Below are 23,413 nucleotides of genomic sequence, written 5' to 3'. Positions count from 1 at the left end.
GCTGAGGTTAACAAGTTCCTGGAGGGTTAGAGAGGAGCTTTCCTTAAAATGTTTCACAAACATTCAAATTCAAAACCTGTTAGCAATAAAGAAATAGAAGTCCTCTTTCACTTTTGTTTTTTACCATTGCTTAAAAAGGCAAAGGACAAATTTAATCTGTTCCAAACCTTGTTTAAAAACACATAATGCTAAGTAAGCATATTATTCAGATTCTGATGGAAATGCAACAGATGCAAAATGTGAAATACTTTAAAATGCATCTTCATCCTTTTCATAATATGTGTATCTTTTTCCATGAAAGGTCAAATTTCATAGACATACTCATACCTAAAAAAGAAAAGGCTCCTGAGTAGTACTGCACTAAAATAGGAAATTACCCCTGAAAAAAAAACTTTGAAGTGAAGCCCACATTCTATTTACTTTATATACAATCCAGTGTATCTCAAGAGAGAACAAATTTCAAGACTGACACATGCTGAAAGTGAACTCAGCCTCTTCCTGCATGTGAGATGCCTACATTTATTCCCACTACACCTCTAGGTGGTCTGAATTCAATCCATCTTTCCCTCTGTGTTATTTTGTTAGCAGAAATTAAAATATTATCCACTTGAAAGCCTATAATAAGAAGTTGAGTGCTGCTCCAAGAAAACATACAAACAAATATTCACATATTTTACTATTCTAATACAAAATGTTCTCTATAAAGAATAGGAATCAAAATAGTGTCAGGTAACAGAATTACTTAAGGACATGTTACATTTCTTTTTCCACAAAACAATTAAATTTCTTCATTAAAACCAGACAGTATTTGAGTTCTACAAAACAAGCCCTGTAGATCTTTTCTTTCACTTCCAACAGAAATTTAATTAGGACACACATAAGGTTTCAGAGATACTTTGTTGCAACAACAGCAACCCATTTCAAGTAAGGAATTAATGAAAGGTTTTATTTCTGGTCACTTACATAACTAAAATACCAATTAAAAATAACCAACCCCTTAATTAACCCCTAAGATTCACAAAGTCCATTTTTTCAAAACCTGTATTTTTTCTACTCAAATGAATTTCTAAAAATTTTGCACAGCAGTTGTCATAGTTCTACTGAAAATAGTTTGTTTTTTTTTTTTTTCATTTTTTTCTCTAAGAAGAAAAGGAAGGTGCCATTTTTTGTTTTGCTTCAGAAGCCAGTCCTTGCCATCAGTACAGATGTGGCATGGCCACACACAAGCCAAAGTGTTCAGGTGCAGTATCACACAGATCAGAAAAGAATATACAAAAAAAAACAGTGTATAATACCGTGACAGGTATTCAATATATTCACATACAGTAATCTTTGACTACCTGCAACTAAACTGGCCATAAATCCTGAAGAACCTTGTCTACAAAATTGAGTTACCCACCAATATACTGTCTGTCATACTGTCTCTCTTCTAAAAATACCCGTATTTACACTAATACACAAGGTATTTGCTTACAAACACAGAAGTAGCCATAAATAAAACTTTATTCTTTCATTTCATTTACAAGCTACCGAGTACCATGTATTTACACAGCACTGGACACTTAAAGTAGTTGCAGTCACAAAATGATCCAGACAGCTGTTGATAAAGTAAAGGATCTTAAGATAAAAGCAAAGTAATACTGTAACAGATAAGTGGCAAAAAAGCAGTTTTGCCATAATGATCAGACTTGCATGTTGCATCAATTCTGGTTGAAACGACTGAGCGCCATGCGATTCTCAGCTTTAATTGTTTGCAGTCTTGCTAAAGTTTGTACAGTCATTTCTCTTTTGCAGTTATTAAAATAAAAAAAGTTAAAAACTATAGCAGCAACAAGCAAACCCTGTGACAGGAAGGCAAGGTTTAAGAACTAAAAAAGTTTATACAATGTGCTCAGGAAGGCTGCAGAATTTATCTTCCATCAGCTGGAGTTCGACTGAGTGACATCATGATTCGGGCATATCTTTCACACAGTTCATGTGTGGAGTAGGAGGGTAACTTTGGCGGGTCATTGAAACCTTTAATCTCTGTAGAACAATCTAGCAGTTTTGGCAGGAAATCTGTCAGCTTTTCTTGCAAGTTAGCTGCAAATAAAAATAAGAAAAACAACCATGAACTTTTATATCTGCAGGTGAAATTTTCCTCTTTCTGCCCCAAACTAACTCTCCCCTCCCCGGGTGGGAACAGGAGGTGTTACTTGGAATAATTCACTTTCTTCAGGTGCTCCAGCAATTACTAGGACATACTGGTTCCTAGCAAGACCTTAACATAAATGCCCCTTCAAATGGTCTATCAGCATAAATGTTTTTCCACTTTAAAATAAATAAATAAATAAAATAAAGCAAGACATCTTTCCTTTAAGGACATTGCTATATATGGAAAATATTGCAGTACCCCATTATTACATATGGAAAAACTACTCTTCATTTAAAAGTGTGCAGGATTATTCAAGAGTGAGGGTATTTCAAAATATTTTACTAAGACACAAAATATATAGGGTCAGTTCAAGACATCAAAACCAACACATTCTAAAAAATAAATAAATCAGGAGCACTTAAGAGCCTTTTATCTTAAAAAATAAATTACTTACGTTCCATTTCTTGTCCAAGATATGAACACCAACGGTTTCTCATATCTTCCACGGCAACAATATCTTTTTCTTCCATCTCATCCACCAGTAGTAATGGCAAACATGGGACAATAAGCTCATTCATAATGATCAGGCCATTATTTACTTCCTGATCATCTCCTGATTCAAACAGTGCTGCAGCATGTTCATTTAGTTTCTTCATGTACCACCACAAAAAAGGAAAGCCTTTAAGTATACAGCATTTCACATTTTACCATGCAGCAGTTTTTGATTTTCTTAGGGCAAATTTGCAATAACAACAGTTGAGCTTTAACATTCACAGCAACAATAAATATACTCTATTAAACCATTTGATTTTTTGCTATTCCTCAGGCCACTTTGATTGATACCTGCCAACAGAACCTTTGCAGCTGCTCTTTTTAAAGACTGAGGTCCTATCACCTGCTCTTGCCTCTTTTCACCATTGCTAAAAAAAAAAAGTGACACAATCAAGGAAAAAAAACTCACTTCCCAATGGAAACTTTTTTCTAATATTTGTGTCCCTGTCCAACTGTGGTGATGTTGCAAGTTCACCCACCAACAGTGTCAACTGCTGTTCCTACCTAGACCAGACACAATATCCGCAAGCACACTTTTTACAATGATAAAAAAACTGATTAGACAAAAAAAAAAAAAAAAAAGTAATACATTTTTAATGCTTACTACATACATTTCTTCCTTTCATTTTTTTCCTACACAAGTTCGAAGTATTAATTTGTTAATGAAAGGTGGTTTTGTTTTGTTTTTAAATTATGGCAACACTGTCTACTAGCTCATTTTGTTAAAGCTATGCAGCAAATCCAACTTTTGAGACATACTTCACCCTTCACTTACTAGCAAACATTCTCGTCTGTAGTGAGATATCAGCTCTTCATCATGCCCTCTGTATGGGCCTTTGGACAAGAGTTCTTTGTTATTCTGGTAAGCATAGATAAGGTAGAGCAAGGCTTCCATATAGCTAAAGCAAAGTAAAGAAACAAAATAATTAGATGCAAATCCAGGTACCACCTCTTTCAAGTTAACTACTGTGCTCTTCAAGGATAGGTAACTTACTCATTTGAATGTAAAACCTCACCTCCCCACCCATCTTTTCATTATGTTGTTTTTTTAATAGACATTTTCTTCTTTTTGCACATTAGAACAATGTATTTTATTATCAGTTTAGAACACTTGTACATGAAGTGTGATCCAAAGCTCACTGAAATAAATCTGTATTGTTTCACTCACTTCATAAATGGCTTTGGATTAGCCTTGGGTATACAAGAAAACTTTTTTTTCCTGCATGCATTTATGTCACATCAGATTTGATCTTCTGCTGCTATTATCTTGATAGTATTTTATGCCTTAGCAAATAAGAATTAAAGCCGTCAAATTATTTCCAGAAATAAACTGTGAAATTTTAGTCTCACTAACGTTAAGTTTTTCTGGACTACCGAAATCTAAAGTGATGGAAGAAGCCACAACAGCATTTCACAATCAGAAATATCAGCACTCTATTGGCATTTCTGCCTTTACTCTAAATGCAGAAAATAAATACATTCTTAATCGGTAAAGAATGAGTAACAGAGGATCTAAGAACCTAATAATTAATAATCAGAGATCTCATGATGCTCCAGTTAATAATCTCCCTTCACACTGCTGCATACCATTTTCAGCAAACACCTTAAAGCATTAATTCTCTGATTTGCAGAAAGCCAGTTATGATAGACAGACACTGAAAAAAGTTCAGGCAACTATCCTAAAAACAAGCAATTAGAAATCTTACTTTGTTCAAACAACTAGAGTAACATAGAGAAGTTTTCTAATGGAGTGTTAGAGGAATAGTACGTTATGCACTCCTAGTGAAAAATGGAAGGTCAAGGTTAGGGCTTAAACTACCAAAACACCAAACTAGTAGAAGTGGCTAAAAATTATATGTGAGAACACAAAGCATATAGGATACATGAAAAATACAAGTCAGAATTTTCTAAAGTAGTCAAACTCAAGACTTACATAAGGCCTCCCAACAAGACAACATAAAAAGAAGGGAAAAGGTTACTTGCAATAGCAATGGCTACTGAAAGCTTCACCTTCAAATATCTCTGCTTGGAAAAACAAGATGAACCCCAACACCAGAATTTCAGAATCTACTGTGAAGTTATTTTTTCCACCATGAAAAGGCCATTCCATCACAGTTTCTTGCAATCCTAAATATTTCCTACTTGAGTAATGTGTTACATATATACAGTCACTAGTCTCTACTTTCTTGTCCTCAAAATACAATTTTTTTCATTAAAGTAACAAGTCCTACTGCCCTCTTCTCAAGTCCATTTCTCCTGTCCATGAAAACTCTACAGAGCAGTAACCTCCAACACAAGTGACTGGACAGCACAAAAGTTAATGTAGGAGGACAGGGACATATTGCACAATACTACTGCAAGGAACTGGGATTGCAAGATACAAAGCCAGAGGAGTGGGACCTTTTCTCCCTTTCCATTCTTGGTTCAGTTACTTGTGAAACCACAGGTTGAATTAACAGCATCAACAACTCAGTTGATCCAAATTAGAAACTTGCTCCTGGCAGCGGCCTTATCTCCTAATCCGTCTGTTCCTGCTTTGTCCTCTAGTTGCATGATTGTTCCCCGAACCAGCAACAGTGCTATCTAACAGCAACGTTAAGTCATTTTAAATCATCATTACTGTAAAGCCAAGCTCAGAGGCCTTCTGTGTCTTGAGCATCTGAGGAATATTACTACGATTTAAGTTAAGCAAACGGATGCTACCTTTTCACATATAAAGCGCATATAAGCTCCAGTCTATGAAGCCTGAACTTAATCTCTCTGAATTTAAAATTAGTAAAGCTGCTCACAGAGTTATGGAGCTCACTGGGTATAGACTTTGGAAAAGGTGCAGGAAGCACAGGTATGGTTAAACTAAATGTTAATGCTGCTTTCAAAAAAGAACTGCTGCCAAAGCTGAAAAAACATACTGTGCTTCCAGAAACTTAAAATCCAACTGCTGAGGTCTACAGTTTGTTCACTTTTCAGTCACTGCCACAAGAATAAACTGCGAGTAAAACTCCTGCCAAGGTTCATTAGCTGACTACATTCATCTCATCCATAGCAGATTCCTACTCTACAGTACAATCAGAGAAAGTACACCTTAAAGACCCTTTAGATCTTCATCTGCTGTGAAAAGAAAGCCTTGTCAACCACCATAAGGGATCATGACTGAACTCTGAAAGTAGGCATGACTTCTCAGTACTCAGCTAAAACCAAGCTCCAGGTGATTTTCAGAAGTAGTAAGTGCCTGTTTTCTTAACCTTCAAGTGCAGCCTTCCATGCTCAGCACTCCGACACCAAGACCTCTAAATGTAAGCTACCAGCATGAAGGGAGTAGAAGGCATGACAAACTGCATTTTGTGTTTGCTCCACAAAGCACTGGTAAGAAAATCAGACTAACTGGGTAAAGGCCAATTTTTGGCTCCATCTAGAGACTGCGTGCTGCAAGCTATTAATTAGTGTTATTTAAAACAAGAAAAGTTGGTCAACTGAGGGAAGCAGGTTTCTGAAAAAAAGCCTCAAGACAGTCCTGTTAATGACAGTCATGTTTCAATTATGTCTATAATTCTATTATTCAATTCAATTCAATTATAATTCTATAATTCAATTATGTCTATAATTTCTATTAAGTCTATTTTTTCATAAATATTTTTAAAGTTACATTTTTATGATTTAAGAGTTAAGGGAATATTGAAAGGAGATCAGAAGAGTCCATCAATTTAGTCTTGTTTTCAGAATATTGAAAATTAGCATTGACCTAATGACCATGATGCTAATGACCACATAGATCATTAGCATTGATCTCTAGAGCGTACAGGATGTGAACTTCAAAAAATACCTCAGCCATTTGGAAAACAGGAGTGTAATTGCAATAGATGCCTTTAAAGTCAGCCAGTGGATACCCAGATTCTCACCCACTCTCTAAGCATGCTCAACTCTAATCTTTGTGTCGTTGTATTAAATACCACTTGAAGCATTTATGAAATGGCATTTATTGCCAAAAGGAATGAACACTACACTTAATGGATGTTAGATGAGTCTGATAAATTTTAATTTCTTACCAACACACGAATCTAAGACTAGTCATTAAACACTTGTTTTCTAAATTATGAAGATGTTTGGTAAAAAATACCTCACCCTAATTATGTCAATCAACTAGATAGCCATACCAAAAATACTGTTCAGAATAAAGAGAAACCTGTGTTTCCCTCCCTGATCCCAATCAGAATATATTACAGTAAGAAGCGGATTAGTGAAAACACTGCAATTTTCCAATTAAAGCTGCCATCCTGGAGTCCCGATGCCAAGGTACTTGAGGAACTTTAAGCTCAGAGCATGCACAATTTCCAAGGAAATCAAGGAGGATTCCTATGTATCACACTGATAGCTGTGATATTTTTGCCCCTTTAAGGCATCCAGCAATATCAGACTGATTATTTGTTCAAAAAAATCACGCAATCTTCTGACCAAACTTTGTATACAAGCTGTTCAATACTAGCAAAGTAGTATATGCTAATTTAGAGTATTAGTGAATGTACTATTTATTACATGGTGCAAAAACAAGGTTATGAGCTCATTTTGTTAGCCACTACATAAAAACATAGCTTGCAAGAGAGATAAGTAGTATTTAATTATCTTTTTTGTTTGGGCCTTTTTTCACTGGGAGCATACAGGACAAGGAAGAGAAATATGAAGCAATTTCCTGCACAACATAGAGTCAACAAACTAAATTTGGTTCCCCTACATATTGTGTTATGAAAATCATTGATTGGCAACAAATTTTTTTCACAATTAAACATTTTTATCACGTGATAGTTCAATTTTAACACAACAGATGTCAGCTACTGAATATTTTTCTGCTAGCGCCTTCCCCCCCGGCCCTTGATTGGGGATGGGAGGAAGAGGTAGTTTTTGAACAATGCTTTTTCAAAGACTCTCTCCTGTAAAATACTTTGAGGCGTTATATACTGTTATTTCCACCCTTGCTACATGTAGTTGATCACAGTATAAGTTTTTGCTGTAATGCATTAAATACATTAATGTCACCAGTTTGATATAGTTTCTGGGTTGGTAAGAAAAGAGAAGGGAATGAATTAACATTGACACACAGAGCTAAGAAGAATCAGCTATAACTATGATAATAACGTGTGATAATTTTCCTCAAACAGGTGGTTCTTTTTTTTTTTTTTTTTTGCCTGATCTTTAAAGCCCATCATGAGTGGCATTTTGGCTCAGACAAACACACGAGGCAAAATTTTGCTTCTCTGGGAACCCCAATAAAAAGACAAGATAATATAGGGATTTGACTAGCAGTGATTACTGATAAAAGCAGATAGATATATGTGCACATGTGATGCCAGAGAATAAAGATTTTTATGTTTGAGGGATACCCACAGCACTCAGAGTAGGAGAGATTGAGGAATACAAGTGCATGTGGGGACACTGAAAAGAGTCCATTGTTTGATAAGGTGCAAAGAAATGGAGATTAAAAGTAGAAGGTTGAGTGAAACTGAGGAAAACGTGAGACTGAAGAAATTAATGAACTGAGTAAATTGTAAATAAAATTAAGAATATATTAAACAATTCTTAATAATTGTTTTACTTTATCAATGTCACATTTTGCCTTCAGATTGTTCTACCACATTTGAGTTCTATACTACCACTTACCTCTTTTTTTGGAAAAACTCCAATCCTACCATGAGAAACATGGTTGTTTCCCTGAAATTTCTATAGTCTTGATGCCATCTCTGCATATAAGAAAGGGTATATAGAATTTCATCCACAAACATGAAATACAATTTTACACACTTAAGTGCTGAACATTTACATTAAGTGATTAGGAATTGTAGTAAGCTGGCATGTGGGAAAAGTCAGTCTGAATCCCCCCTCCCTCAATGAAAATAAGATTCTTAAATTCCTAAAATGTTTCTAGATGAGATTTTTTTTTTCTTCAAACAGAATGTATTGCCATTTGAATTGAAAAGAACACAAGGCATTTTTGGAGAACCACAGTCAGAATTATGGGAATTGTGTCGTCCATGTCCCCCCCCAAAACAAAACAAAACAAAACAAAACAAAAACAAAACAACTAAGAGGCTAATAGCCACTTTTCTTCCCTATATTAGACTCAGTTATTTACTCAGAAAGGGTTAGAAAACATTTTTATGCACTAAAATTAAGTTTAAATTTCAGTGTAAGAAAGACAGAGAAAAAGTCTGAATACATTTATTTGTAAGTGATAAAAATCCAAAGTGTCTTGTTGAGTACTTCAGACCATGGAGATGTTTACATTGGAGCACAACATTTATTTCCTACATCACCATTTTATACAAAGTGACTACTGATACACTTTACAAGAAAAAATGCTCTAAGGGAGAAAGGTATTTTTCTCGCATTCATTTAGCAGCCAACTTTCAGTTGCACGTTAAAGATTAAATAAGTGAAAAAATACCATAATACATAGCCACTTAAAGATTCAATACAAAGAGCATGAGAAAGGTTCCATGAAATGACAACTCCCTATACAGGACAAATTGTGATACAAGTTTGTAGTTTCTCCAAAGATATCTGCCTCAAGAGCTAAAAAGGCGACATGTATCTGCAGGGGAACAGAAGATCTCCCTCACCGCCTCACTTAAAGCTACGTCCAGGATTGTTATTCTACTTGTGTAACTGTATTGGTTTCTGTGGCAAGGCCGTTCAGAAAATAGTAAGAAACTGAGCCTTGCACAGCCACAAAAATGCAACAGAAACCTTACTATGAGAGTCCCTTCCCCTCACCGTGGAGAGGGCATTTAAATGTAGTAGCATTTCCCCTAAGTCCTAAACCTGGTAAACAGAAATGACAAGTAAATATTTTTCACTTGGTTTGTTGAAGGGAAGATTACTCCCATAGATAGTCCTTCTGAACAAGCTGTTGGGACTTTCAAGCATAACAATGAGGTTTAAGTGGTGCACTGGAAGCTGCCTAGGATATAAATATCCGCTGTTCAGAGGCCTTAACGAAGAGTATCATGCAGACTTGAAGCTGATGTAAAACCAGCTACAGAATTAGCTTTATATATGAGATGAAGTACTTTGGCAAATATAAGTCGTGATTCTTTAGTATTTGGGATATGCTCCTTTCTTCTTTCAAAGGTTTTGTAGGTAGCACAGAAGGAAAAATTAAATGCATAAGCTGGTTATGTATGGTCTCGGCAAATGAAAAGAACGTGGTGCTAATAAAAGAATGGGAATAGTCACAAAAACAGCTGGAGGAAAAGCACAAATGTGACCCTGATGTCTGTGACCCATTTCTAGAGATGCATAAGGTTGGCTTTAAGACTACTTTCACTCCTTCACTGCCAGCACTTTCTGACTAGACAGTTGGTGCTACATGGTGCTAAATTATGAAATACTGCTAGTGACATCAAGACATGTTAAGGAGTAAGGACAGGCTCAAATATGATATTTATCTGTGGCTAAAGTCATATCTGACCTTGGAATTACAGATGTGGAAGAAAAAAAAGCTTTAGATCAACTGGTCAGATCAGGTTTCCTGCAAATAAATGGTGTTTCGGTAACTAGTTTCAACTTCTCAGTGTAAGAAATGTATTAAGATAAATTCTGATTATTGATAGTTATTTCACGTTACAGTTTAATTTACAGCATAAGAAATACTGACCTCATATTCTTCCATGTTTACTTCATCTGGTTTTATCATTTCAAGCTTAGCTTGAGCAACCTTCATTATGTTACGGCACCTTATGAAAAGCAACAAGAAATCACGAAAGATGGAAATTTGCAAAGGATATTATCCATACAAACACAGCAACCTCATAGGCTATAGCCTTATGCAACAGTACAGAAACACTATGGAAAATGTGCTTTACAATATGCACCATAGAATCAGCAGTGGAAGGCATACTTTTGAAGTACATGTGATGACTACCTATGCTATTTAAGAATTACTTCTTTTATTTTGCTAAATTGTCACATTACTTAGTTTTTCTTTCTAATTTAAATTTCAGGTGGCTTGAAGCTTCCCTATGTTTATTTTGCCAAAGTAAAATTAGAGGATTGGATTCAGAGATTTTACAGCTGTCAATATGCAGAAATCAGACTAACATTCTCTGCATTTCAATTTTTATGTTTTAAATAAGTGAATATATGGAATTTCAAGTGTAAGAGAAATGGTCTTGTTTTCAGATAAGTTATCCATCTATTCCGGTGTCCCATTTTAAGACTTGGCTCTCTATTGCTGGCCTTTAGGCCACTGAAGAAATACAGATTTCATTTCAGTGTTTCAAAACAAGGTATGGTGAACTGTGTGCAATCATGAGCAACACTGAGCATTCTTCATACCAATAAAAACCTAACTTCTTGTTTATTCTTTTTAATACATATTTTAATAAAGATTTTTTTTTATATATATAAAATTGTTCTTCCATACATTTTATATTTTCAAGTTATTAACTAGTGGATGAAGCCAAATGCACACACACCGCTCTTACCTCTATTACACACCCTATCTGAACATAAAGGAGCATCTCTACACATCACAGAACACTCACAGGCACAGGAAGTGAGACATGCTGCTCTTATTACCTTTCATCAAAGCTAAGATTATGATCTCCAAACTGCTCCAGTAACGTTCTCTCAATTATCTTCTTTGGTGCCTGGTTTTGGATGAAGTAAACAATTGCATGGCGCAAACGATAATCACATTCAGGTGGTGGATCCTCCTGGGCTAATTTTAGCAGTCGTGCATATTCCAATTTAATTGCCTAAATAATTTTAAAAATATATATTATTCTTTTTCGCTTTTAACTCAAACTTCACCAGCATTAACAGAATAATTCCCATGGACACTTGGCTACAAAATCATTTTTAACAATCCCACCCACCAAGTCTAAATTACAAAAAAAAAAAAAACAGACAAATATAAGGTTGTTCCCTAGCTAAAGCTGACAAAAACCCAGGTAGACCTTTATTTCAGAAACAATCCCACTGTTGCTCTACATCTCCCTGAGTGAAGTTTTATCCAATCCCCACAGTGGCTGCTTTAAGCACGTACAATCTAAAAACAGTATATTTCAGACATTTTACTGAATTAAATTTTCTAAAATCTCTTAAGGTCAAAAACTACCTCTAATATATGGTTGAAATGCAAATACATAAATAAAACACAATCTACATAAAGTTCAATGAACATGTATGATTTTGAAAACGTTATGTCAGAATGGAAAATGATGTACAACAAAAATCAAACTGTATGATCTCTAAAGAAAACACTTTAATATGATTAGTATCAGCCTCCTATAGGGCAGGACAGACTCCTCACTGAATATTTTAGATAAACTTTAGAGGTCATCAGAAGTGTTTAGTTTGTCAGCATATTAGATTTTAATGAACCACATCTGTTATCTTCATTAGATTTTACTCACTGAAACTATACAGCATGAACAAGAGTAACAAGAAAAAAAATGGTGACAAATCTTAGTGTGTTCTGTAATTTCTGTCTCAAAATATAGAGGTGATCAAATTGCTGGCTAACACTACTTATCAACTTGAAACATAAGTTAATGCATAAGCAGTTTTGATGCGATATACAGCCAAAATAAAGCTCCAAACCATCCAGAAAAATACCCTGTTTAATATTCCAAATTCCTTAAAATTAAAATACCTAGCAGCACCAGCAGCATTTTCTTGATGTTTAACTCTTGGAAATTTGGGCTGCTGTTCTCTACCAAGAAACCTTGTGATTCAAGACTAAACACATGGGTGGGATACTATTCATACCAGCCTAAACAGATAATACGTGGAGAACCTTAAAACTTAAGAAAAGTTCTGCATTAACATTTTTAATTACTAATCATATGCATTAGCGTTAAAAAGGAGGTTTGGGAGAACCAATACATATCAAAAGCCACAGATAGAGTTTTTATTATCTTAGATATGACATTCTACCATTAGCAAGCCAACACAGATAACTATGCAATTAAACCCTCTTTAGTGGGGTAGGCTAGAAGCAAAAAGCAATTGCTATTTTGCATTTGATTCTTCAGAGAATTATTTAGAAACAGGAAAAATTCAGCATAAAACTTAGATTTTCATATACAAATTAAGCAAAATTTAAAATGCTGTGCTATAGATTCATTAATCCTATATGCAAAGGAAAATCAACGCTATTTCTTTAAACTGAATATGGGAAAAAGGGGTGGTAGAAAGAAATTTCATAAGCTTTACTTTTCTCACAGAGAACGTTATATATAAAGATCTTAAGGCAAACATACTACAAGGAACTGCCTATAAAGTTTAGAGAAGGATGACAGTACAAGGTCATTGATCAATAAACGTCCTAATTGGTTTGTGTTAGTTATGTCTGAAGTCTGAGATCTAAAGAGGGAATCAAACTTTGGCAGTAACAACAACTCGTATCAAACAGGTTCTACCTGCATTACACCAAAAAAAGGACATCATAGAAAACAACCACAATCTTTTATAAACGATAATTTTATATTAAAAAAAAAATAATGAAAAAACAGAATATAAGAAATATCACAGAAGCTTCTACGGTAAAACGGGATTTCACCTGTTACATTTCAAAATACGAAATATGGTGCTAAGTAGAATCACTTCATCCACAAACATCCATACTAATGTATTACTCAAAAAACAAAACGTGTTCCACCAGTTCTAAGTTGCTTCTAACATTAGTCAGCAGGATATGAGAAGGGAGACTTTCCTACCCTCCAATAATTTAGCTTTAACAACATTTTCTCAAAGACAGTTCTTGCCTCTCCCCCCCCATGTTGACATAAAAATGTTTAAGCATCAAAAGTAAAAAGTAAAAAAAAAAAAAAAACAAAAAACTGAGCATTTCTTTGATAATTCCTAATAAATAAATATTTTTATTTTATTTTTAATCAGAATTCCTGTTTTGTTTTTAAACTCATCAAAATACTCGTCACATTTTAAAAAATATATTAATGTAATTAACCTTTCTGGTAAAAAGTTTGATTTGATCAAATGAGCACTTTTTTTTTAATTAAAAAATGAAGCTTTTCATTAAGTGAGAAATTTGAAAACACGACACTGAATCACAAACAAAATGTATTTCATTAAACAAAGGCTATGGCAGGTGTCTCTCTGTTGCCTGAGTGCAGATGCATACTACAGATGGTCATAACACTTGTCAAAATATCTATTTAAAAATAAATAAATAAATAAACAAATGAACACGAGATTTTGATTTCCTTACCAAGAGGCTAAAAAGTTTTTTATTTTGCTTTATTTTTGTATTTTTAATGTTTCCTTTCAGTGTAACTGAGCCATAAAAATTAAGTAGGAAACAGAACACTACTCAAAGGCAAGCAAGAAACTCTCCCCCACATCACCACCCATAAAAATCTTGTTTGAGAGGATTTTACATCATGTCAAAGTAATTCCCTTGCTAATACTCTGAAAATTAATTCAAAAGACTATGAGCTAGAAATGCTCCGAAATTTGTGCATTTAAGAAAACTGATGTATTTTTTTCAATCTGGTATCATACTGAAGACTAACAACCACAAAGAGCCTACCATCCAATTCCTAGTAATAAAATACTGCATAAACAATATTGACATTAACGAAGTTAAACAAAAGAAAGTGATTCGGATTTACTAAAAATCTTTTAAGGAAGACAAAACAAGAACATTTCTTTGAAATAAACAAATAACTAAAGTCTGAAGTCCCTGAATGAAAACACCAATGTCCCAAACAGCCTAGTGAAGGCATGCTTTTATGAATTGGGAAAAAATACATATTCTTATTGATTACAAATCCAGGTTTCAGGTTATTTGCTACTAATATTTAAAAGGTAAAATGCATGAAGGTATATACTTTACTAATATCAAGGGAGCATACTGCTAAATCAAGATTGAAACAGCTATAGATATTTCTTCCTAAAAAAGTATATCATTTAGAAATATCTAAATGGAGGACTGATGCCATAGAAGAGCACTTATAAATGCTGGAACAGTCTTAATACACAAAGGGTGGGGTGAGAAGGTATGTCTAACAAGTCAGAGGAGAAAAAGTTGAAAATGTTAGTTGTACCTTAAAGAACCCTGCTTCTGGCCCACACCTGTCATAAACATTCCTGGCTTTACCTATAGCCATGATAATACCTTGCATGTTCGGGGTCAGCATGACCTGCCATAAGGGATTTAAGGTAAAAGTTTGGAATGATTAATATTTTAATGATTAAATTCAATATGCTTTTAGTCTCATGCAAGATAAAAAGCAACTTAATGCATGCATACATTGAAATGGCACTTTCAATACAAGATCTGTTGTGCTTATTCTGCAAATCAATCACGGCACGTGTAAATACGTTTACCACGACAAAATATGGTTAAAGGAAGCTTAACAAAAACTGAACAGTTGTGTCAAATACAATTTAAAAATCACATGGTCAAAACTTCCCAGAAAAGGAACATGCATCATTCAGCATTAGCATCCATCAGAAATTGTGTACGGATGGAGTGCTACCTCAAGAACTCATGGCTACCAAAGGGTAAAATAAACTGTTACAAATACAAAAAATCACCCAATCACACTTTATATATACTATACTAAAAATATAATAAACTACACTGCTTGTATTTTATACATATTTCAACACCAAAGTCAGGGACCCAAATGCTGCAAATACAATTGGTCCCCAAAGCATTTGCTGACGAATACTTAAAATTAAACCCAAAACATTTAACAAACACAACACCAAACATAACACACACATCTCACTGCTAATCACATCAATTATATACAAACAATTTGATACTTTTAGGTTACCCAGAAAGGCCTTTCCCCTCTGTTATCTGTGAGCAAGGCAAAACACTCCTCCCTCCCTGCCCAAGGTCTAGCTAGCACCCCCACTGGCACAGCAACAAAAGCTGGCCTTTAAGGACAGAAGATGAAGAGCCCTAAACTCCCCAGAAGAGTCTCCCGAAACATAAAAACAGCCTTAAAAATACAAATATGCTTACAAAAGAAAAAGGCAAATGAGGAATAAAGTTAGCATCCTCTAGAAAAAGCAGTGGCATGTGGGCAACAATGCCCAAAATAATAATTAAAAAAGGCAGGTCATTAGGTGAAGCTAAATCTTCCCATCTTTAAAGGTGGAGACTGCACATTGGTGGAAAACCAAACTCAGTGAGATGTCATTTAAATTGTTTTATTCCCCATCCCACACTCCCCATCACTAGTGCTCATACAGGCAGAATGAACAGACATACCCATTTGCGCAGGGAAGCAAAAGCTCCCTGCAGCCTACCTATAACACGTGCCCAGATACCTGAGAATAGGGGCTACACCAACTCTATCCCCAGCCAAAACTAAGATGGAATAAGCATTGTCAAGGCAAAACAGTTTGATGCCCTGGCAGTGCTGCTTTCTGTTGCCAAAATCAGCCAGAAGAAAATATTGTCTCCTGGGTTAACATGGGTCTAGCATCTGTTCCTCAAGTAGTACCAGGTACTCTCCCACCCTGTGCCTGAATTGGGAAAAAACAATTTTATTTATTTATTTTAATTAAGCTTTGGAAATAGTCACTTCCTACAGCCATATATATCAGTTTCAGGGTATTTCCATGGATAATTTAATCCTTGGAGTCTAAAAAGCTTAACCTGAGCAAATAAGAGATTGGATTTGAACATTAGCTTTATTGGACTGACAAGAAAGCACAAACATTAAGAACATCACTCGCTATCCTGACATTTTTTAAAAAGAATGTAGAGGTCCACAGTCTATCACCAGCATTTCAAAGGCTACCTGACCTGACACAAACATTCAGCTTCCACAGCTAAAAAGACAAATATACCTCCAGTGTAAACAGTACCATGCAAAGCGTGCCCAATTAGAGTAGCTTGTGCTTTCCTTTCATACTTCATCACAAATTAAGACATTGTTACGGTTACAAACTGCTAAGCATTTAGTTACGCGGAAATCTGTTAGGTGTCACAATGTGCAAACATGCCAAAAATTCTCATCAGGCAGCACAAGAAAGCACCGAGTAGGAGCGGTGCACACAATTGCAATCAAATGTACCTCATCGTCATAACCCCCCTCCTCTGACTCAATCACAAAAGTCCCTACATCAGGGATCGCCACCTCTACAACTCGCTGGTTAGGAGCTGGTGGAGCTGGGGCATTATCAGAGCTCTGCAGAAGAAAATCATTATCAGTACGTGTGGGGAGGGGAATCACAAAATAGAGAAAATCCGAGACGCAAACTAACAAGCTGATTGAGTAAAATCAAGCACACTGCTGAAGTTCTGAAAAAATGATATATGTCACTTATATTCTCTAATTACTCATACTTTACTTTAAGCAGTACATTTTAAAATTCGGGCATAATTTTACAAAAAGGTTTCATTCACTAATTACATCTTCATAGGCTAGTATGCCAGTATTACAAATTTAAAGCAGTTGTCAAACGTGGAGTCTGTGAACCACTGTTTCTTTTCATATATTTAGTAATTTTGGGTGAAATATAATTGAGATATCTGAAGAATTCATACTAAGGGATGGCAGCAAGCCAAAGGCTAAGATTTTCTGATGCACTGAAAAAAAATAGAAAAATGCCTCTAGCAATTAAGGTATTTGAAAGAATATTTGAAGGTGCATTAAACTCACCAGGCTTTTTTTTTTTTTTTTTTTTTTAAATAATTACACTTAAAACCAAGGGAAGATTATGTTAGTCACTGAAACTCTTGTTATGTTGAAGTAAGCTTTTAAACAACTGAGATGATCTCAGCTACTGCAGTCTGTCATTTTATAATCACCGGTTTACAACACTTGCAGAACTTCAACCTTCTCTCTAATCTAAGCAATCACAGAGTACAGAAAGAATGCTGTGCTGCTGTTCTCCAGTTATTACAATGGCTTTCTTTTTAAATAAAGATTCAGAAACACATAGTATCTATTTACACACAGCATTGTATAAATACAAAGAAAGACTGTGCAGATAAATAAATAAATAAATAAGAACAAAGGTCAGAAAATGGACACAAATGATCATGTGGTGAGCAACCTACAGTCCTGTTTGTTTTATGTCCTGATGTGTTTTTCCTTCTTCCAAAATGGACAAACAAAAAGTGGAAGAAAGAGATGTGGCTACATGTCATAATGCATATGGAAGTAGAATAATTAAAGAGGGTTGATACACTGAGAAGGAAGCACAGTTCTCACCACGTTAAATTTGGCTACACAGAGGGCAGCTTTTAAACATCAATAGAGTACCCTCAGATTAGTTGGAAATTGGCTTTAGATTTTAACAGTAGAAGAACATTTGTTTCTAAGTAAGAGATTTTGTGGGATTGTAGTTTGTATTTGTGTTGCTGGTTTGGGGGTTTTGTTTGTTCTTTATTTTGCTTTTACTTTTAAATATTCCATTCCCCTTGATGCAGTACAATGCAGCGGAAATTGGAATAATTGGAATAATGAGACCCGTCTCTGCTTCACTAAGCGTACCATGACATTTCCCAGTCACTGCCTTGTAAAGCCCTAGGGCCGATGACTGTGCAAAATGCCTAGCCTACACAAAAAGATTTGATTCATGGAATCAGATTTGTAAGATTCTTCCCCATCCCACCAGGATGGATGCCTGCAGACCCTAGAAAGAGGATTAGCATCAGGCAAGACACTTTATCATGACTTGGACATCATCATAGCTACCCTCTCAGCTGGAGGTAACTCATATTAAAGCAGGCTTCCCCTTAGCTGGTCTGTGCTCTGAGAACTCAAGTCAAATTTGCAGCAGCCTAAATTGTTAGTGGCAGAGCACCTTTTCATAGATGGTTAGTTTCCTTGTTGGTTTTGATTTAGATTTAGCAGAGAAAGTATGCTTCTCTGCTCCCCTGACTCCACAGGAGAGAGGGATGGAATACACTCCAGGTGTAAGGGTCAACACCTTGTCACATCATTTTCAAAGGCTTTAAAAAGAGTTTCCTGTTGACACCAAAGTTATTTGGGGCCAGACTGCTTCTGTTTTATGAGGATTCATACCAGAACTTAGGATTATACTTGAAATTTTGCACATTCCTAAATTGTTCATATCACTAGTGGTTACAAGTGGTACCTTAAGAAGGTATTATGTTAGTCACTGAAACTCTTGCTATGTTAAAGTAAGCTTTTAAATGACTGAGATGATCTCAGCTACTGCAGTCTGTCATTTCACGTACATTCTGCATGTTTCATCCTTAGAGATATGGTTCCAAGGCAGATTAATACACTGCTTTAAAGGAATTTGGTTTTTTGTCAAATATAATCATCTATATACCTAGAGGGAAGCAAAAAAGGGTATTTGCTGAAAATAAAAAACTGTTAAATATTTGTTTCACTAATAGCTCATGAAGCAGTTAACCTCCAATTCTTCTCAGAATTTGCAACATGAAAACAGTATCACCCAACACTAATTCTTGTAAACATTTTAACATATGCATCTGATTAATCACATTTTTCATAAACTTCTGAATTTGCACTAAAGCTACAGAATAGGGTAGAACTAAGAGTTTTATTATATTACAAATTTTCTTGACCATTTTTGAGCTTCCCTCCATAATATTTAGAAAAAACTCGTTTTTGAAAGCTATTTTAATTTCCATAGATCTTTCAAGAGAACTCAATTATATTCTCAAATTTCTCTGATAAAAGTTATGATATTTAAAGTAGCATTTTTCAAGACTTTTACATGGAATGTCAATGTTTACTCCTCAAAATAAATGGAACCATCTAATGCTTTGAAAAGATTATTTGATGGTGGGCACGAACATATGATTGCCATTTGAACGATACACTGTACTCTTGACAAGTACTTGAATCACACAGAGTACATCTACCGTACTGTTATTCTTCTATTATGCTCATTAAGATAGTACATACTTTCTGATGGACTTTTAATGTTGGACATTCCCTGAAGAACAAAAATTATTTGTTCAAAGCTTTTCTTCCCCCATTTTAGCAGCTATAATCCTTTCCACTTGCAAAATAAAAGAAAAAGAGGTATTTCAAGCTTCAAAGTATCCTCACCGTATCCATTATAGCTTCTGGACCTCTATCTTCTTGTTCAGCTAAAGCTTTATTGATCGCTTGTACAGAATCTTCTTTTAAGTGCTTTGAAAGATCAGTTCTTGATGGCTGCTCTAAATATTCTGGTTCTCCTGCTTGAACTTAGTGACAGAAATAAGATAACAATTCCATATGTTAACAGAAGCATGAATTTTGAATTGATTAATTTTATCTGGATCACTATCTGATAGATAAGGTAACCCACACAGAAGATGCAGGGTAGGTCACATCCTTTACAAATCCAACTTTATGCCAGCCTGTGTCTCAGCACATTATGAGCTCTTTCATATAAATGGACTCATATTTTTACATTAGGAACAATAGCCCTGTCCTGTCTAGGCTCCCATTAAGGCTTGAGTGAGGGGTTTTTATCAATCATATGAGGGACAACTGAGAGCAGAGATGAGATTCTGCTTACACTTTTAGTAGTATACACACCCATTACATGGAACAATCTACAGCCACTTGACTTCCATTTATATTTTGTACTTTGTAATATAATCAATACATCATATTCTTCTGACTTAAGGGAAATACCAAAGTCTCCTCCCCCACACTTGGGAGCAATAAAATTGATTATCATAACAAGAGCAAATTTTGGCAGACACATATATATACACACATACACACATTTGGTATATGCCCTTACTAATAATAAAATACTAAAACTAGTCTCAAAGCATTTACGAAGTCAAAATATATAGAAGATTAAGTTCTTATATGTCATGTAAGAGAAACATGCTCAATCGGAATGACTCAAATACAACAAAGAAAACATCTGGACAACAGCTTCACTATACAAATCTGTCATGTAACCTTTCATATAATGTATGTGCAACCTTCTGAAATGGAGCAAAAAGTGGATGTGACCTAAGACACAATAGTCTGTGTAAAAACAGGCATATTACTCATAGGCAGTTTGCCAAATCCAAAACAACAAACCAAAACAAAATAAAACAAACAAAAAATAATTGAATTTTGTAAAAGCTAAGCACAAAACTGCGAAGAAAAAGGCAGAAGAAAAAATAAAAAATGAAAAAACAAAACAAAACAAACAAACAAAAAAAACCCACACAGATTAAACTTCAAGTTACCTTGGCCGAGTAAATAATTATAATTTAAGATTACACAAATTAACAATTTTTCCTTTCTTAAGAGGCAAAAAAAAAATATTCCCAAACCAATGAGTTTTGTTTTTACTTCTTTTACAAACAGCTAGAAGAAGCTAACCTGGAGCAGGTGAGGGTGCTGGTGCTCTGGGAATCTGAGATAGCAACTTTTCCTGCTGTGCCTTCTGAGCAAGTTCTGCATCCCATTCTTCTAGTTCCTTTTCAAAACGTTTATTGTCTTCCTTGACGTAATCCCTTAGATCAGAAGGTAGTGTGTCCATTCCTAGAAGTATCTGTCCCGTTTCTTTATTAAACTCCTCTGTGGTAACATAAAATTTACATTTCAGAAAAGGAAAAATTTTGAGAAATAGATATGTATGTTAAATTGCCTTAAGTGAATTACTGAACACATGCAATACAACACCAAATCTCCCAAACTGTCTTACTGTCTTAACTTTTCTCATCATCTGTTTGGCACTCCTCTGCTACTAGAACATGTTGCTATTGCTCTTTCAATCTTTTGATTACAGATTCTTGGGCATCATCACGTCATAGCTACTTTGAAAGATGAGCCTTCGGGCCTATGAACACCCTACGATTCTGATCATTCAAAGCAAAGTTGCACCAAAAAAAAAGTTTTATTAGTGCCATGGGAATTGGAAACAACGCAACTCCTCAGAAGAGAATGAGAAAGAGAATGGGCCTATATGAAGGCACAAAGTCAACTGATAAGAACACCATCTACATGAAGTGACCTTCCTTTTAGCTTTGAGAACAGTCTCCGTAACAGCATACCAAGTCCTGGGGGATCAGTCAGTGGTAACTGTCCCCCCAGCAAGCAGGCCTCCAATTTAGAGGAACAGCCACCCTACAGGGCTCATAAACCCTATGGCTGCAAGTCCACTATTAATCTGACAGTCTAGAAATGTCAAGGTTAATATCAGTTCCCATTTAAAAATGGAACAAATGCCCATTCTAGCTTTTTGCCCCTACGTATAGAAAGGAACATGGAAGTTTTCAACCGTTTGTTACTGAATCTGGCCATTTTCAGTCAGTCCCCTAGCCACTGTTAACAGAGCCTATAAAACTTGCAAAGGGCCTTCCCACTCTCACCACACATATCCTTTTGAGCCTTTTTGTGTAGTTATATTACTACACAACCTGAAAAAAAATCCATGTATTTCTTTGGTTTAATGTGTGGTTGGGAAGGCTAAGTTATTCATATTTTAATATACTGCACAAAGCTTCACGTTTTAATCTTTCCAGTAAAGTTCATTCAAGTTCTGAAGCTTATGAAGAAAAGCTATGTGACAATTTTAAAAGGTCAAGAGCCACTTTTGCATTTTCATATTTCTGCTCTATTCTTCAGTGAGATAACACCTCCAAAGCACTGAACATGTGATGAGCTGGCTAAAATGTTTACTAATTAGCCAACTTAGTTACTTTTTCTCTCTTAATAATGCCAAAACATAGGCATTATCTTTATTCATCTGGAAGTTGAAAAGAAATCATATCATCTGTGAAAACAATTTGACTGACAGTTACAGAGTTTTCAGTAATTCTTAAAACCATTTCAAAAATCTGGAAATCCATCTGAAAAAAATCTTTCTTTATCAATGTGCTCAGGTATTCTATATCATGCTGCAAACATAACCATAACATTACCTTGTATCAAGTATTGTTCCTTATCATTTATATACATTAAACAGTATGCACTGGCATTCCTGTAACCACCAAAAGAGTCCCGTTCCAACTCTTCCCAAGTTGACTTCGTCACAGAAATGTCATTGTACTTCATCCATCTGTTCTGATGGTGGTCATAAATATATGCCCAGTAGTGTCCTGCATTAGCTTGACCTTCATGAACTAGCACAGCATGTAATCTATAAGGAACCTTAAAAAAAAAAGAAAAAAAAAAAAAAGGTAAAAAAAAAAAGTCAAACTCCTCTTGTCAGCATTTAGTTCTGACTACCCACCATAATTGCTATGTTAAAAGTAACAAAAATCAAGATGAAAATATGACACAGAGGCAAACTAAAAAGGTAAAACTAGCAAACCACTAAGCAAAATGACTTTGAACTACTTAAGTTATAATGTGTCACAAGAGATCTTAGAAAGCATTAGTGAACCTCCAGCACAAATGCCTACTTTGCTATCTTTACTGCCAAGTAGCCTCTTTTTTTAATTCCTTAACATTCTTACTTTTCTTGTATCTCCAAAAACCCCTCAATATGTCAGCCTTAAGCATCTATGATGTGCTCCAGTCCTGACCTGGTAACCTAATACTGAAGTCTGCTAAGACATATGTAAATTCAAGCTAACAATAGCAAATAAAAAGTACAATATTTAAGCGACTTTATTTAAAGGTATATCTCATATTTGAATACTTCACTTTCCAAAAGGTAAAATTTTTCTAGTGTTAATCAATGTATGAAAACTACAACTGTTTTTCTATATCAGTAAAACAATTGCAAAGAGAAGACTGGAAGAGAAGGAGATAATTTCCAGGACCGTGTAAAAAGCATGACAGGTTACATGTGTTC

General features: G+C 35.1%; 1 protein-coding gene across 2 annotated transcripts in view; it reads right to left on the bottom strand.

The window, feature by feature from the left end:
* Positions 1 to 1,485: 1,485 nt before the first annotated feature.
* USP25 (ubiquitin specific peptidase 25) overlaps positions 1,486 to 23,413 on the bottom strand; it is a 93,261-nt gene continuing 71,333 nt past the window's right edge. For both annotated transcript variants that reach the window (XM_084297714.1, XM_084297715.1), the window contains 11 exons: positions 22,536 to 22,764; positions 20,992 to 21,189; positions 19,723 to 19,862; positions 16,741 to 16,854; positions 14,749 to 14,844; positions 11,255 to 11,433; positions 10,332 to 10,410; positions 8,336 to 8,415; positions 3,462 to 3,585; positions 2,589 to 2,784; positions 1,486 to 2,082 (listed from right to left, as the gene is read on the bottom strand). In XM_084297714.1, coding sequence (XP_084153840.1) covers positions 1,910 to 2,082; positions 2,589 to 2,784; positions 3,462 to 3,585; positions 8,336 to 8,415; positions 10,332 to 10,410; positions 11,255 to 11,433; positions 14,749 to 14,844; positions 16,741 to 16,854; positions 19,723 to 19,862; positions 20,992 to 21,189; positions 22,536 to 22,764 — 1,608 coding nt within the window. In that variant the 3' untranslated portion in view covers positions 1,486 to 1,909. The remainder of the gene's footprint in view (positions 2,083 to 2,588; positions 2,785 to 3,461; positions 3,586 to 8,335; positions 8,416 to 10,331; positions 10,411 to 11,254; positions 11,434 to 14,748; positions 14,845 to 16,740; positions 16,855 to 19,722; positions 19,863 to 20,991; positions 21,190 to 22,535; positions 22,765 to 23,413) is intronic.

The sequence above is a fragment of the Netta rufina genome (assembly GCF_964035555.1).
Source record: "Netta rufina genome assembly, chromosome: 1".
Classification (NCBI taxonomy): Eukaryota; Metazoa; Chordata; class Aves; order Anseriformes; family Anatidae; genus Netta; species Netta rufina.
The sequence above is the reverse complement of the archived record's forward strand: the minus strand, read 5'-3'. Positions and strand labels throughout refer to the sequence as shown.